The 18,107-nt window shown below is 37.3% G+C and overlaps 1 protein-coding gene across 1 annotated transcript in view; it reads left to right on the top strand.

Moving 5' to 3' along the window:
* TSHR (thyroid stimulating hormone receptor) overlaps positions 1 to 18,107 on the top strand; it is a 45,308-nt gene that overhangs the window by 9,567 nt on the left and 17,634 nt on the right. The window contains exons 2-5 of the mRNA XM_053980287.1: positions 1,791 to 1,862; positions 5,024 to 5,098; positions 14,546 to 14,620; positions 15,692 to 15,766. Coding sequence (XP_053836262.1) covers positions 1,791 to 1,862; positions 5,024 to 5,098; positions 14,546 to 14,620; positions 15,692 to 15,766 — 297 coding nt within the window. The remainder of the gene's footprint in view (positions 1 to 1,790; positions 1,863 to 5,023; positions 5,099 to 14,545; positions 14,621 to 15,691; positions 15,767 to 18,107) is intronic.

Raw genomic sequence — 18,107 nt, 5'->3', positions numbered from 1 at the left:
TTTCACTATGTGAAATGCCTTTTTATAGCTATTTTTGCACCACTGAAAGACTATAATGCATTTATTTCAGAATAATTTAAAAATATATTTTTGTTTGTGTTGGACTGAATTGGATATAAAAAACTAGAAACGAATGTGTCAATAGCTGTTTACCTAGCCATTACTTTGTTGTCATGTTTATTTCTCCTATATAAAAGCTAGAAGGTCACTGCTTCTTATAATTTTGAATGTAACTTTTTTTAGTTTTTTTCAAATTGACAAACTCTGTTTCATATTAACATATAGTAAATTTCCCCCCTGTACTGGTGGAAAATTGTTCATTAAAATACATAAAACTTTTGTTGACATGATTCAAATTATAAATCATATAATTTAAATCTGAAATTCTTTGGGTGGTGTGTATTTACTTATTGTGTTTTGTAGATGTGCATTTAAAATTCTTTTAAAATGAAGAGGCAACTATGTAAAATACATATTTACTTCTCTAATATAGCTTACTGCAGTAACATCACTGATACTGCTGTGGATGTTAAAATAGCATCTATCTGGACATAACCTCTGGACCAATTGACATTCCCGTGGCTGGGGGCTTGTTTGGAGCCAGGTGTACTCAGGTCGAGAGAAACATCAACCCACTGTTGGAAAAGTAGAAGTCTTTACTCATTCTTGTAACAAGTATATGGAGTAGAGAAGGTAGACTGGGGAAGTAGATTCTTCCCTTGGGATTATAGGAATGTACATTCTCTCAATTTATACTTTAATTCAAGACAAAACCTTGGAGAATTTCTACATATATTGTTATTATTAAACTCTATTTCTAGAGTTTTATTTCTTGTATGCAAGTTCCAGAAGCTTGATAAGTCTCAAGATGATAATATATTTGGCTATGTAAATCAAATATAATTGTAGTAATCAGATACTTGGCATTATGAAACAAAACAGAATCAGGAAATCATCCTAATTTGTTTATTTCTTTTAGCTCTAACTGTTGTTAAATAGCAGCTAGGGGAAAAGTTTATCATTGTTCTTGATTATTCTTCAAACTGTTCATTGACTAGATGTTCTGTAAGTGTATTCCCAAACTGTATTGGAAAACCAAAGATTAAGAACCACAGGTTGCAACTGTAAGTTTAACAGCTATCATAGGCTGATTTTCAAAAGCATTTCCTCCTTTCTTATTTAGAGGAGTGAGACTGCTGGAGAGTCATTCTGGTAAGAGCTTGGCTGTTGATAAGTATCTCCCTCAAATATTGCGGGTTTTTCTGAAATCTCCTGCAGATGGGTAAGGTACATGCCACCCCCGCATCAGATGTTTGAGGAGGAAGAATGTACTATTTATTACAAAGAAAATGGAGAATTCAAGGGAGGTAGTCGCAATTGCTCTAATTCAATTTTGGCTGACATGCCTGAATTTCTTGCTCAGAATGAAGGATGGGATATCATTGTGGAGCCTGAAATGATTAAAAGAATTCTCTTTATACTTCAATAACTTCACTGGGCAAATATGTTTTGCTGGCCATGCTCTGGAGTTTTGGAAGGGCCATCATCACCACCAACTCCTGAGTTCTTCAGAGGGATGATGCAGAAAGCTGCAGTTTAGATTGATGGTACACACCAAACAAAACAAGACACATAATGAAACAGGAACAGAAATGAGGCAAGGATGGCAACACAGAGAAAAGGCAAGATAAGTACAAAAATATTAGAGCAGAGCTGAAGCTGTGTAGGACTTTTTAATCTTAAATTGTAGTTACCAAAGGATATTAACTGCCAAATTTTTGTTTCTCTAGGAGATTTTTGGAGACTCATCTAAGAAAAATTCCAAGTGATGCTTTTTCCAATCTCCCCAACATCTCTAGGATGTAAGTTCTGTTTAGTTTCTGATACTATTCTTTTAAATTTTTGTTAAAAATTAATCTCCTTCTCCAAAATTCTGTCTTTGTGTATAAAAATTTGTGAAATGAAAATATTAGGGCAACTTTGCTACCTCACCACTTACATTTTAGAACCGAAGGTAATAATTCTATTGTTTATAACATGAACCAGTTATAGGAAGGCATTCTGTGCATTTTTGAACAAGACCACTCCTCCTTTATTGAAGCTGATGTGATAAATAAAGCTATAAAACATTTTTTTTTAGTTTGCAAATTACAGGGAATCATTTCACTCATAACAAATTTACATATTCAGTTGCCGGTCCTGGCTAAAAATTTGTTTCCAGCTGCCAGCATGATTTGTAGCACAACTCATTGGAGACCAGAGGCATTTCTAGACTAGAGATTGACTTTCACCAAAACATTAACATTTGTGTGATGTGAGAGAGACTTCCATTGTGTCACTTCCTTTGTGTGCAAACACATGCGTGGATACAGCCCACAGAAGCAGAACCAGCTGTGTCTACATTTGTCCCATTGAAGGTGGCTGTGTTAAGGAAACTTGCCTGTCCCGACCATCCAGGAGCCACTCTGAGAGTCACGTTCACACCATTACCAGCTGGACCGCACATTTCCCATAGCATAGTCTCAGATGTCCAGATATTTTAATGGTTTCATCTTGATTCAATAACTAAATAACAAAATAGCCCAAGTTTGGTGCCTCCAAGGAGGGACCCCGAACAAAGGAATCCCTGGGGTTTTACACCCTCACGATTTAAGTGCCCCAGTGTCCTCAGCTCCTGCTGTGTCTCTGAGTGTGTCCCTCACCTGGCTGGGCCAAAGGACCTCGGGCCCTTTGTTATGCAAAGGGTCAGCACCAGTTCATGGCCCCTGGCCTCGGGCTCCTCCCACCCAGAGCTCAACCTGCATCTCACACTGCAGCTGCAAACCCAGCTACCTGCGCTGAATGGATTCCTCAACAGCTGTCCTTGCACTGTACTGCTCATTGATGTCAGCAGTCCTGAGAAAAAGTTGTCTCGCATTTGTTTGTTCTTTGTCGCTGGCCCACAATCTGTGACCCTGTGCATGTCTGTTTGATGCAGTGAATTTCTCTGCCGCCTCACAACTCCCTCCCCAGAATCAGAGCTGTGTAATTTAGAAGGGACCTCAGGAGGGCTCTAGTCCACAGTCTGCTCATACAATCCAACCAGAATGCATAGGGCTCTAACTCAACCTGCTGCTCAGCTTTATCTGTGGCCACTGTTAACTAATTAAGCTACCTCATTAAGCAAAAGGCCCATTTTTTTTCTTGTTCAGCTTTTTATTTCTAATGTAGCAATAGGAATTCTTCTTGCCCTTGATGTCCCATGCAAGTCTCAATTCTATATGAGCTTTGACTGACTAGCTGAGGATTACCATTTAAGAATTGATGAAAAAGGACTTTGGGAGAACATGGTCTGCCTATTATATTTAATAGTTTCATCCAAATATATCGAAATAAAGACTTCCTAAAATCCTTTTAAGTAATTGTTCTTGGATATCTGCACATCTCAGTTTAATCAGATAGATGGGGTATTGTTTGGGGTTCTTTTGGAGAGGGAGGAATATCCCTCACATGATGTATAGTATTATATATAAAAAGGATAAACTTAGTTTAGAACAGAGTTTGATTCAATATAAGGGTGTCAGTCCTCCTTTAGCTCCAAAAGCTGCACTGGCAATTTAAATTTGAATAGTGTCAATGCCCATTTGGATATTTCTTATAGCATTACTACTACCACAAAACATGAACTCCTACCCTCTTGATATAAACTTCAGGTTAGGGAATCAGTACCCGTGTTTTAACAACAACTTTTATGTGTATGTCTTGGCCTCTAATGTACCACATGTCTCATTTGCCTCTTCCAGCCCATAATTTCTGTGCAATGAAAACTGTGCAATGAAAATTACCAGATCATTCCTGGTTTTGCAAATTCATCTAGAAAATGTTCTGAAGTTTCAAAAGGGGAATATATACTGTGTTTACTGTTCAAAATACAGCAGTTCATTTTTCTATATGGTGTCTACTTATATGATTTTCACAAATAAACATGGTTTTTTTTATCTGTACTGAATAGAAAATTTAGTTGTCCTCTTTATGAACCTTGTTTAAACAAAAATTTTAGCGCTACAATTTCTCTTAAATGAATGTATGTCTATTCACTCTAGATAACCAGAAGTAGAGATTTTTTCCTCCCTGTGCTGCTTTTCCACATGAATGATAGAAAAAAAAAAAATTTAATTATGTGCTTAATTGCAAAGCTAATTGTCAGAAAGGCATTACTGAATAAAAGAAGTTTTATAGGATATTCAAATGCAATTGAAGTTTCTGGCTTACACTCTTAATAAGGCAAATACACTACATCTTGGTGTAAGGGCTTCACCTGGTGTTTTCTGCTGACTTAAGGACATATTGAACGTTCCGTATTTTTAAGGTCAAGCATAAGGAACATTTTTTTCTGGGTTTAGGATGATACTTTGGGGTCATATTCACGAGTATCTCACAAACACCTGGTCTGAAGCTCCACTGCTTCTCCACACAAAGGAGCATCCCACAGTGCTCTCTGCCAGCCGCCCCATGTAAAGCCCAATTCTCCTGTGCACCCTTTCCTGTGTAACACAGTGCCTTTCCCACCCTGTGCACACTGCTGTCCCACAGCCAATGCCACCACACAGCTCCCCACACCTCGCATGGATCTGCACCTCCTGTGCTTCCCAGTGCCAGCTGATACAGCACAGCCTCAACTCAGTTTCCACTGCCTTACCTGCTCCTGGTTGTCCTCTCCTGAAGTGCCCCACACGTCACCAAGCTGCTGTCCATCAGCAGCAGAGGACAACAGGGGCAGCTGATGGGCAGCAATACAGGGGATGCTGAGGTTAGAAAAAAGCAAAGAAAGGTGGAGAGAGGGAGAAGGAAAAAAATAAGGGCTTGGAGAGGGCCTTGTGGCTGGTGCCAAGTGTTGAACTGATTAAAATCCTGCTCTCTTTCTGAATGTCATCATAGCTGGATGAGAAAAATGATGAGATGACAAATGAAGTGGCACGATGGGTACTAGCTGTGGCTCCTCAGTGTCTGAGACCTGTTTATTTTTCTGTTTGCTGGTGTTTAGTTACATCTCTATAGATGAAACACTTCAGAGTCTGGAGGCCCATTCCTTCAACAGTTTAAGCAAAGTCACTCACATGTAAGTACTGTAATTCAATTAATGAATATACTGATGAGATAAATTTGGAATGTGTGGAAATAACATACATGATGATGTTCATAATTCCTGTCTCCTAAGTAGCTAAATATTCTTTTTTCATTTCCTTTCTCCATAATGTGGAGTGAGTCAGTCTCTTTTTTGAGCTTATTTCATTGTGCTTGTTTTCCATACATCTTTTTGGTTTCCTTCTGTATCTTCCCATACAAATTTAGGTAATTGTAGTGAGAAACTAGTGGGAGTGCAAAATGAACTTGATGTCAAGTTGAAATAAAATGGCAACTAAGAATTATTTATGTCAATTTACTGCAGGTTAACCAGTCATATAAGCATCAGATATAAAATCAGAAGGACCAAAGCACAAAGCAAAATGGCACTAGCTGGAGACATGAAGAATAAGTAATAATTCTGAAAGTGCACTAGTAAAATGAAGATTGTTTATATGGTTATTAAATGGAACAAGAATATTCTGGAAAAAGGCTTCTGGGAAGTGTTTTTGCACCTTTGTGTTCTCATGTTCTGACCAATCCACACCAAGTGACACTCTAAGGGCAGTTACAGAACTGGTGGGACACATCCAGAGAATTCTTGTCATCCATCAGGACCCTGTCAAAATGAGAATGTAATGTATTGAGTAGAGAGCTCCATAGGACCCATCCTGTATCTGGTACTCTTCCATGTTTCCATTACTGATCCAAAGGAGGGATTGGGAAGTGTGCCACTGTTGTGCTCAGCTGAATTACAGTTTGGCATATTTCAGAGATTTTTGTTTGCAGAGGTTCCATGGGAGAGCACCGTTGGTCATCATGGATCCAGAACACATGGTCAGAGAGAAAAGTCTTTTGTGTCCAAAAGAAAACATGCCAGAGGTAGATTGATTTTTTTAAGGTTGCAAGAGGTGAAAGCTATCACCCATTTACACACTGATGTTTGAAAAAGTAATAATAATGTTAAAGTAGATTAGATAAGACTCATGTCAGCCTCTAGGAAATATATTCCTATGGCTGGTATAAATAACACTAGAATTGTTTTCCTGGAGACATTGTCTCTGCCACTGCAGGCCTTTAAGGCTGTGTGATCTGAAATTCCATAGATCTATTTAATCTTCACGCAGAGAAACAGATTGAATTAGATGATGATTTAACACTGCTGTATTTTCTATGATTTTTTTTTCCTTTTACTTTACACAGTGTGAATCAGAAAGACAAACACAGTTACAGGAGAAAAATATAATTATTGTTAATGAAGATAAAGAGAGAAACTAATGCTGGAAAGTGTAAGTGAGTCCTCTAAGAGAACATGAACCTGACTGGCATATCTAGAAGCAGACTCGAGGATCCTGAGATCTGCTTCAGGCCAACAACATGCTCCAATAGTATTCCTGAGTTTCACAGCAAGGCTTTGGTGTGATATCAGTACTTACCTTTGGTTATAATATCATTTCCTATTCTGTAGATGTTTTTTCCTAAGCCTGTCATGTCCATGTTCTCTCTTCCTCTTTCATAGTTGTTGTGTCTTTAAAATTTCTTGTTTAACACAAAAGAACATTTAATGAAACATTTACTGGCAGCACATTTTATCAGCAATGAATAAAGCACCTGCCACTATGCACTACAAATTCCTCATATGGTACTTCTTTTGTGGCTCACCTTATTAGAAATTAAAGATAAAATGCTCCAGAAAGCTCCAAAATCACACCCACTCCAGCCCCTAGGCCTGGATGTGTTGTCCATGACCAGGAAGCTGCAGGTCTGTGCAGGAGTCAGCAGAGTTCACAGGCACCTACTCTCATGTCACCCCTGGCACAGACTGTGGGGAGGGCGTGGAGGGAATGTTTCCTGCTCCACTATACAAGGGTATGGTAGTGTGGGACCCCTTGTATTTCTCGTAAAGCACTTCCAAGAGAAACTGTAGACAGACATACAAGATAACTTTTTTTTTCCTGCACAAGAGCCAAAAATATTACACAGGACAAAAGACATCAGAACTCTGCTCACAAAAGTTATAGGAAAACCCCAAGACTTTGCAGATAGCCTACAAAGAAGGGCCACCTCTGCCACTTAAAAGTGCTTACCAGGTTTATAAAATCTGCTTGGAAGTAAGGTACATGTATAATTTAATCAGGGAATATCCAAGCATCTGGCAAGTTAGACAGTTGCATATAAGATGTGAAAGAAAGCAATTTATAGATTGATAATTTTTATGAATTGTTTCTATAACTCCTGATTTGTTAAAACCTATCACTGTTGAGTTTGATTTACTTTCCAAACAGCAGGATAATACAGGGTTAAATTTGTAACTTGTGCTATGCATTAATTTAATGTTCTCAATTTACATAGTATTTTTAAAGTATTATTGCTAAAATAATACTAGGTTAAGATTATTACAAAGTATTTTAAAGGAGGTTGATATTAACAGTTTTGAAAAGTCATTTCACAGAGTTTTATTTTTACAGCTTGTTTTTCTTTGAACTTTCATAAAGTGCAGCTTTATGTAAATAATCTTTTTACCCTAACTGAAACTTATACACACAGTTTCATTCTCAAAACATTTGTTTTTAGACATAAGAACTTTTCAAGAGAAAATTCAGTGTTTGTGGAAGGGAGAAACTAATGCTTTGCTTTAAGCCAAGTGTTATGTGAATAGGCATCCTGTGTTCATCATGATCTGCCTGCCAAGCTTCGTTAGTGCACTTCAGCCTTGATCTTTAGCAACCCATTTACTCAGTCCTTATTTGGTACACATGCCTCTGTCCTGACTTTCTGTTCCTTCCAGACCTCAGCTCTTTAGGCATAGCTCATATTTTTATATCTATGCCTTTCAAGTACTGAGCAACTTCTGCAAACTAAGCATACTGACCACCTGCTGTATTTTAATGAGCCACATCTCATTTTGCTGGTAATTAATGGCAAAATTTCCACTCTATGAAGATGTAAATAAGGAACAAACTTCTGTTTTTTCTCCCCAATTGTGTTAAATTGGTCTCACAATGGTTTCTTGTTTCTTCTTTTTGTATTTACCTTTTTAAAGTACGTCTGTTTACGAATTTGGATCTCTCTCATCAATTACATAAGTATGTATTTTTTGTAATTGTAATTGTGAAAGGGTCTGATTAACAATCAGTGTCTCTGTGTAGTTGCCTTTCTAGTAGAACTGAAGCTTGGTAACATTACACTAAATAAAAACCTGTTGTAATTAGGTCTCTCTTTCTCAGGGAAATATTCCTGCAAACAGAACCTCAAAACCTCATTCTTTCTTTTCCTCCTTTCTCTGTGTCTTGGCTCACCCTCCCCTGGTCTCTCCCTACTCTCTTCTCCTAACTCATAAAGCATTCTCCTCTTATACAACCATATAAAAAGCCCTCTCAGCATTTGGGAACAAGGCCAAAGGTTATGGTTCAAGTGGCTTCTCATATATGTGACATCATTTGGAGAGCTGGTGGGGGACCACTCTGCAGCTCTGCAGTGAGATGGAGCCAAGGGCCAGAGCAGCCCCACCATCCTCTGGGTGAGGGCTGCACTTCTCTTGGACAGCTGCAGGAAGAGGAGAGAAGCAATTGGAAAGGAAGACTGAAGATACTTGTGGGGGAGTGCTGTGTACATGCAGTGAATTTCAGAGCTGGGATAAGTGCTGTGCAAAAAAATCTTGTTCAAATCTGCAGTCTGGAGGTAGGGAGTAGACTGTTGGGAGCCTAAGCCAGTTTTCTGGTGCCAGTGGTGCAAAGGCTTAAACAGGTGCATGCAGATGAAATTACATGGATGGTTTGGCTGCAGGGGGAGAATAAAATATGGAAGTAGATGTACAAGTGAGAGAAGCTAAGGTAGCTACTAAGTCTCAGAAGGTAGAGAGGGGGACCCAGGTTATTACAAGACAATGAAAAAAAGCTTATTTAAAACATTTCACAATTGCTGACCTGGATATCCTTAGTCTTTGTAGGTATCTCAGCATAACATGGTTATATTGCTACTCTAAAGCCAGATTTCCAATTTCTGAATTCTGGACTTAAAGAGACTCAAGAATGTATCAATATTGCAAAACAGGTATGAAAAACACATGTGGTAAACAAAATTTAGATTCCACTTAAATATGTAAATGTTTGTGCTTCTTTTAATGTTATCAAATTCAGACAGAATTTTAAGTAGCATATTAACCTTTCTGAAAGTTAGCTGGCAAACATATGTCTCAATTAATTAATTAGCCTAATATTTGAATAGTTCTTACTATTAGTTTCATTTTTAGATTCATTTGGATTTGAAAGTAATTATAGCTTTGCAACTAAACATAAGCTCATAGTTATTTGCAAGCCTTGACACATATCTTTATATCATCAAGTGACTTTCTCTGCACATCCATTCTTGATGTGATAAAGTTTTTTGTGCATTTTCATTAAAGAGGAAAAGTGAATTGCTGTTCTTGGACAGTCAGGTGGTGACTTGATTGTGAACCTAGTACATTTTTAATTCCTAGTCTGAGTGCCAGAACTAAAATTTCAAAATTGAGTGTCTTTAAAGCACAAAGATGCCAGTTTTTAAATGGTTTCTGTACTTACAAGAATAGAGTTTGTACAGCAACTTTGAATACTTTTGTAAATACTCCACTAATAATTCTCTTAGCTTGTGGGTAAGTAGCAGTGTACTTTTTTTTTTATGAGCATCTCTAAGTAATTTCAGTTAGGACTGCAAAGTGAAATGTTTGTTCAGGGCACCTTTTGCCTTCTTGCATCAATGATCAACACAAATGCCTACTAACTGCCTCAGCTTTTCTGATATCTTAAAAGCACTTAATGCCCAGAAGGACTCAGAATTTTAAAACTGCTGTATGCCATGGTTGTTCTATTTGTAGAGTGTGTCAAAGCTGTGTTTTGACACACAAAGGTTTGTGTGTCAGAATTTAAAATCAGCTCTCACAGACACTTAGATTTCTGGGAACTAGCTTACTAGGCATTTTAAGTATACTCTTTGGATTTTTCTGCATTTTAGGCAGCTTAAACTATTAATAGCTTTCCTAGACCTGCTTTTCAAAGAACTGTAACTTTTTAAGTTCACAAGTTTCAATATTTTCAACTCACCAATTCATAGAAGATAAATGACAAAAGTACAAACACAGCTTAATGAATTTACTGATAATCAACTTGCTCTTCTATCTTTATGGACCTTTTGGGATTAATCTTTACACCACAACAGTCTTTTGATTACAGTTTGAAAATGAGAGTCATATAACATTTATGTGCCTTTGAGTATATTACTCATGACTGATTACTGTAAAAGAAATTATGAAATGCAGTTTGTCCTGTTAATTGGTGAGATCAGAACTATTCAAATATCTTTCCTCCTTACAGGCTTAACTTCATGGGCTCCAATATTAATGGAGCAATAGAGATCCTTTAAATCTGTGATTTTAGGGAGGAATTCCTTCCAGTACTCTAAGACTAATTATGTTTGAGTACTTAAAACAAGGACAGCAGCACAGTTCATGAATGGAAATGAATTTGAAGATCTGTGGGAAGGAAAGGGTTGGAAAAGAGAAGATTGGCAAGAAGAGAGAAAAATAAATCAGATCAGAATTGTTTTCTTTCAGAAACCAATCTTGCACAGAGGAGATGTTAGAAAGCAGTGTCAGAGAATTCATGTATCTGTGTTTGTTTTGGTTATTTTTTGTCCACTAAAGTGAAATTTTCTCACAAGATAACAGAAAATTGTAAAAGACTTTAAAGCATTCTTCTTATAGACTTGGGGCCTCTTTGTAAGCAGGGAAAGGAGATAAGAAGTGCGGAGATAAGGCCCCCTTTGATATGTAAGGCGGCACTCAGGCATCACTGTGTTTTGTCCCTGCTAATATGAGCCTAGCAGTCTATGTGTCTGTCCTAGTTTAGGGCAATTTTGGGAGAAAACCTCCAGGAGGAGCCTCCAGAAAGCAAATCCCCTAAGGCCCTTCCCCCACCTGGTTCGGGAAGAATTTTCTTAGAGAGAAGTGGGAAAAAAAACCTGTTTATTCAACAAGCAATTAAAAAAAAAAAAAAAAAAAACAAAACAAAAAAAACCAAAAAAAAAAACCCAAAAAACACCAGATGACAAAACTCTTTCACTGCTCTGAAGAGATGACAAATTCAGAAAGTCTCTCCTGGGAGTGGTCACCCAGTTCTCGGTCTCTGGCACTGGGGATGGCTGCTGCAGGTCACAAAATTCAGGCTCTCAGTGTTTCTTGGTGTTTCCCAGGTCCCAGTCTGGAGCAGGTTCAGATGATATTCAGGAAAGGGAAAGGGAAAAAAGAAACAGGATAAAAATTGGACTGCCTAGCTAAACTAACTGATGAGCAAAAGCAAAAGCAAGGGCAAAGCAAAAGCAAGCAAGCCCAAGCCAGCCAAGCCTCTCCTTGGGGCTTGGGGGTAGGTGAGCCGGCTGATAACAAGACAAAACAATCCTTCACTTTCAGAGTCAGTCCTGAAGGCACAGAACGTAATATCAGGCATAAACAGAACACACGACTGGGGCTACAAGCACAATAACGTCATCCTAGGACATTGTCTCTAGTTGATGTTTTTGAATCCTTCAGCCAGCAAGATGGTGGAATAAATCTACTCTTTGCACTTCAGCTGTATGTCATGGTCGTCTTGGTGTTTCCTACATTTATCCATGACACACAAGATCTTTCTCTTTTTCATCCAGATAAAATGAGAGGCCACATATTCAGGCCAGTCAAATGCAGGAGGCACATTTGACTGGACTAGAAGTAGGGAAAATTGGATTTCCGTCCTCATTTTTTCTTAAGTGTAACACTCACTTTTGTCAAATCACCTTTTATTTTTATACCTCTCTCATCTGTTTTGACTAGACACTTCTAAGCCTGGCTGTCTGCTCCACAATGGCCCTTTTCTTCCTTTTGGGCTTTAAGGCACCTCTGCAATACAAAGTGTAGGATGAATTGCAAGTATAAATACAGTATCTATTAAAGCATACTTCTTTTTTAATCCAAACATTACCAGTTCAAGAAAATTGAACAGCAGGGATATAAACCTTTTCCCAGTGTTTAGTTGAATCATATTGATTCCCTCACTCACATTATTTAAGATTTTCTCTCATTACTGTGCTGTCTCATCTGGCTGTTTAAAATATTTTATTCCCAGATTAATTAGCTTTTCATTTGCCTTTTTTAATCAGCAAATGTCCTCTCATGGCCCAATTACTTAATAAATCAAAATTGTCTCATTGCATTATTTTGTTCTTTTAATTTTAGTACCATCTGCTGATTTTGAATTCTTATTTCCAGTACCCTCATCCAAATAATTTAGGCAGAATACTATGAATAACAACAAACCAAAACCTGAAGACTCTTTGATACTCCAATGCATTATCCATTTCCAGGTTAAAGGCTGAACTGAAGACTTTCTTTCCCTGGAATATCCTTGGTCCACAGAGGATTAGCAGGCCAGGAAGCTCACAAGTCCAGCATTTTGAAAGCAGTCAGTGATGGAAAAAGCATGTCAGTTAATGTTTATGAAGCAAATTCCACTGTTGGGAATGTGATAGCTACATAACTAATAAAATAATTGAAGAGAAGCAAGAAACTGACACTGAGAGGATTTCTTTTAAATACAGAAACACAGCTACAGTTCAAAGTAGCTAACAGATGTGAATAGTTGAATGTAGCACTACAGTAGCAATACTAGAGCAATTAATGACATCAATTTAACATGCAAGTAAAAGGGGAATCCTCATTTCCCTGCAGTGTTTTAGTAAACAGAGAGAAAACTGATGTCTTGAAAAGTGAAGCAGAACTGTTTTGTCAATAAAACAATATATGGAGAGATTGAAGTCTTTGTACCAGTGTCTACATAGTGATTTATCTACTCACGTCTCTCTCTTTTCTCACTTCTATTTCTTAGGCAACTTATCTGGGTTGATTTTATCCCATTAAAACAATTCCAGAGCTAGAGGTAGTTTTAAATCCCTATTTTCTGATTCTTATATTATATGGGTTACTTGGCACACTTAGGCCATGGTAAATTAAATACTACTGGTTTCTGCCCATTGGGTAGCAGCACTTCTTTGACTGACTTAAGGCTAGATCACCCACATAATCTGCACCACCATGCTATCTAAATCTATCATCTTTATCAAATTTCCCTATATAAGTACCTAGAAATGTTTTCTTCAGACCCATTGCTCCACTGCTAGTATCAGAAGGAAGCCTAGCACCATTTTTCCATATAGTTTCTATTTTAAGAAAGGCTGAGAGTTGTTTCAGCAGTGTTATGAGACCAGTGTCCGAGCTGATTTAAGGTAAACAAATAGAAACAAACATGCAAAACCATCCATGTCCTTCTGGAATCAGTAAAGAGTCCAAGAAATTAAAAGTCTCCATGTGATAGGGGAGGGCTTTTTAACTAAAAGATGAAAATTGGTAGGTCTATTGAATCTACATAAATACTGAGAATTTTGGCAGAGTCTGCTCGGTGCAGCCAGACTGCTGACTGTTGTTATAGATAGAAAAGAAAGAAATCTGCTAGAAAACAGAGAAATTAGAAATATTGAGGGAAATTGCACTATGGGAAGAGACAAACAATTCAGAAAAATGAGGAAGAGTAATGACTCCAGGCAATGATGGTGGTGGCTGGAGGGGCAGCAGCCTCACCAACACACCTACAGAAAGCACCATCATGGCCACGGCTGTGATTAGTGTCAGGCTGGTTTTTCAACATGTGCTGACTAAAAAGCCATTTGCAGACCAAGCTGTCTCTTGGGTAGAAGTGTTCAAAGACTGAACTGTGGACAGAAGATTTAAGGAATGAAATCTATGTTATGTCTTGCCTTGTTATGTAGCAAAGAGATATGCTATCCTCTATACTGCTGGGCATGGCTATGTAGTGATTGCTGTGTCCATTTCAAGTCGCAGAACAAAGTTGATTTAAGTGACTGACCCATCTCTTGATGAGTTCAAGATGAGTAAAAGACACAGGAAAAAATAATACAAAATACTGTCAGACCCCTGAAGAAAGTAAACAGAAAAATTGTACATAAAATTATAAGGTGCATAAATGGTTGTAATTTGATAGGATTATTATATACAAATACTGAAGGTTTTACTTTTCTTCTTTTTACTCAACGTTGCAGACACAAAACCCTCACCATGTTCAAAGTAATAGCCATTACCACAGGGTATTTGTTTTGTTTTTAGGACCATGCAGACAAAGGATCCATACTCAAATCTTAGGTACTTCTTATCCCCTTGCTTCAAAAGGCCAGTGCCCAGGATGGCACCTATCCAGATGACAATGCATCATTGTAAGATTGCTCTGCTCTTGAGCTAGTGCTGTCCAGTACAAAAAGCTTGTTGCAGGAGTTAGGTCCCTGAAATTTCATTTTAACACTGCTGATTTCTGTTGTGATACATTATTAAATATTAATTATCAATGTTCCTCCCTTTTTACAGTGAGATTCGAAATATTAGAAACTTGGATTACATAGATCCAAATGCCTTTAAGAACCTCCCACTTCTGAAATACCTGTAAGTATTCAGTAACAGATTGGTACTTAAATCTCACAGATGACTCTTTACATTATAGCAGTTTTGTTAGTTTGCATTTGATTTTGGAGCTGACTGCCCTGTTCTTCCCTGTTGTTTATTCTAATGACAGAAAGCCAGCAAGGGCAGGGGTTGGAACTCTTACTGCTTTTGTGAGAAAGGAAAATATACTCACAAATTCATCAGTACTTTTCCCATCTGTCTTATCCATTAAATATCTAGAACACACTAATATTCCTTAGCAAAATTCCACAGCTAGCTCTTTTCTTATGATAAATGCTGTCTTACACTATTTTTGTAGGAAATAGTGGGAAGAAGGGACACAACAGATATATATGTCTTTAGTATTTACTACACATTTACACAGGGTTTTAAAGCATACCTGTCAGCCAAATGTGAAAAGCTCACCTGTAAGTATCTGATTTCATATGAACTCTATGGCAGAAAGAAATCCTGAAAATTTACCATGATTTTCTAAAAAAACTTCTGTGATTTTTATGAGGTTTTTCCTATAGATGTGAAAGCAATAAAAAAGAAAGTAGTAAAAAAATCCATTTCGGGAGAATAGTTTTAAAACTTGAGAAATACAGTTATTTTTAGTCTACAGAAGTTCATAAAGAAGGGGCTTTAAGCATTTCACATTTTAAGATGGTTTCCCTTTTTAGAGCTATATGAACAACTCAGCCTCAATGAAAGATAGAGGATTCAGGGGCCCAGACTATTAACTGAAGCGGCCTTAATGTCTCAAGTTAAAATAAACCAGAGTTTTAATTATTTTCTTCCTATTAACCTCACAAGATGCTTCCCTCTGCAGTTCTGCCTGACTGTCTTATTAATACATGTTCTCATTTTTTAGATTCTATAATTTATCATCAGTCTGGCATTTTGAATTTTTTATATAGTTCTTGCATCCTTCTGTTTTGGACAGCTGATTATAAATTAATTGATTGACAATAGAGAGCATGAAATAACTATCCTGCTCTGTTGAACACTTTAAATACATTGTTGTTGTTCAATGATGCAGTAATTCTTTCTGTTTCTCCTCTCTTTCAGTGGTATTTTTAATACTGGACTCAAAGTATTTCCAGACCTCAACAAAATTCATTCATTTGATGTGAATTTTTTGCTGTAAGTATCTGTCCTCACAGCTGGTTAGAATATTGCCATCCTCAGACCACATGAAAATGTATAATGAAGGTTTCTGGTTTTGAGAAAAATATCATTTAAGTCTGACAAAGTGGTTTTCCTCAAGCAATATTTCAATGATCATTAGCACCAAATCTAGAAAATGCCAACTCACCTAGCACTACATGTTTGACCTGAATTGGAGACATGGCACACAGCACATTCATGATACATAATTTCTACAGGCCTTTTGCTTTTATTTTGTTTTTGGTTTTGCAATGGTTGTGCAATGAATTAATACGAAGTCAGAATAGTGTGACACATGGGACCTGAGCTGGCATACATCCCTCTAACATCAAGTCATCCTATCAAAATTCTTCTAACAAATTTGTGCTGGCATGGTGAAGACAACTGCAGAACAACTTCTTGAAGAGAGAGAATGAGAATGCAAATGGGGGCAAGGAGATCTCCCACTATTTTCCTTAGAGGTATTTCAGAAACAAAAATAAATAAAATAAGCAGGAGTTTCTTGGTATTTAAAAAGCACAGACAATATCCACCTGTGTTAATCTAAGTCAGAATTTTGAGTTGTAATCAAGCTGAGGAGGAAGAATACCGCAGATGAAGACTTACAGGCTGAGACAAGGTAAAAGTATCTTGGTCACTTCTTGGTCCCAGAGAGGAGTTAGAAATCTTATATTGTAGCAGTTTTCAGCTGGAACAGGCTTGAATGCTGGATGGGCTAGGCAAAAGGCAATTAAAAATGAGAAGTGTTATGTTAGAAGGTGATTTGTAAAGATGTGATTGATGATCCACTGCAGGCCTTGTTTCAGTGCTGCTAAGCAGTGTTTTTGGTCAAGAAGGGTCAGTTCCCACTGCATTCATGGTCTGCCACTGGCAAGATGAACCTCAGAGCAATAGAGAAATGCTGCTTGTTTTGCTAAAAAGTGTAGACCTGTAGGAAGCAATGAGAACTTCCCTTCCAAGGATCTTCTGAGACCAGAAATAAGCTTTGTTCTAACACACATTGATCTTGGCTGTAGGCCTCCAAGATTAAAACCTGAGTCAGTCAGAGCTCTGAGTGAAGTGTAGCTACATCTTAAGAATTATTAGGGAGTTTCTCAAAGACCAGAAGGGCTTCAGATTAGATTGAAAACTCTGCTAGATCTACTTCTACATAGTAGAGAGAACCAAGAATTGAACAGGCTAGATGAAACAAAGCAGTTTATACAACCATCTGTGTTCTTACTTCCAACTAACTCAGTGCCTTTCTAAGTGACAGAAAGCCAAATATTGTTTTACTTCTGCCTTGATATTTTTTAATAGCAGTAACTAACAAAAGATAAATATAGGTCTTATATGTTGCACTGAGTTTTTAAAGAATGGACCTGTACTTTCAAGAAAGATAGTTCTATTATATATATTTCTAAATATTGCTGTTCAATGAAAGATTTTTTGTTTCTTCCATCAAGAAAAATGCTCTTGAAAAATAATAGGTTTCTAAATAATTAATAAGGTATAGTTTGGGGGAAACCAATTCATTATATTACTATTTGCCTTTGAGGTCAAGCAACTTACAAGTAAACATTTATTTAGAAAAAAAGGAACCAATCTGCAAAATGTCAAACTGAAATAACTTGTGGTGGAAACCACCTATCAGGGAAAATTGCTTGGAATGAAAATGGTTGTAGTACTGTTCAGTGTTAGCACATATATGTGCACAAATGTAGCACAGAAAAGGAATTAAGTTATTTCTGGCACATGGGTAATTGTTAGGACTTCTCAGCCCGTGGACTTTATGCATGGGTCTTATTAGGCCATACCTAATCCATAAGCTGGAGAAAAAGAAACCTTTGCACAATATTTTCATTCCCAGACTATAGTATTATTCAGAAAAAAAACAGAAAAAAGGCAAAAATTTTGCTCTGCCTTTTGTTTCTACCAGCTTTTTCCTCTCTCCTTTCTCCAGTTTAGTAACAGTAAATCTCTTTAGTTTTCCTTTCTCCCTTTTGTTACAACAGAATTTTGGTGTGAAGATACATAGTACTTACTAAGAATGCAGAGTAGGATTTAAAAAAAAGTATTTAAGAAATGAGTAGTGAAACACTCCTTTGGACAAGAGGTGAGAAGAATCAGTAAGTTATTTCCCTTACTACTGAAAGAGATGTGCTAGATGCACTTCTGTAAAGTAAAATGTCTCTGTCCTGAATAATGTATTATTGGACATCTTATCTGAATTTAGAGAGCAGGATTTCAGCTCTAAAGCCACTGGGGTTGTTCAATTGACACTGCAGCTAATGTTTACTCACTCTGCTAATTCTCTGGCTCATGAGACCAGGGACCT

This window comes from Vidua macroura, chromosome 6 (genome assembly GCF_024509145.1).
Source record: "Vidua macroura isolate BioBank_ID:100142 chromosome 6, ASM2450914v1, whole genome shotgun sequence".
Lineage (NCBI taxonomy): Eukaryota > Metazoa > Chordata > Aves > Passeriformes > Viduidae > Vidua > Vidua macroura.
The sequence above is the reverse complement of the archived record's forward strand: the minus strand, read 5'-3'. Positions and strand labels throughout refer to the sequence as shown.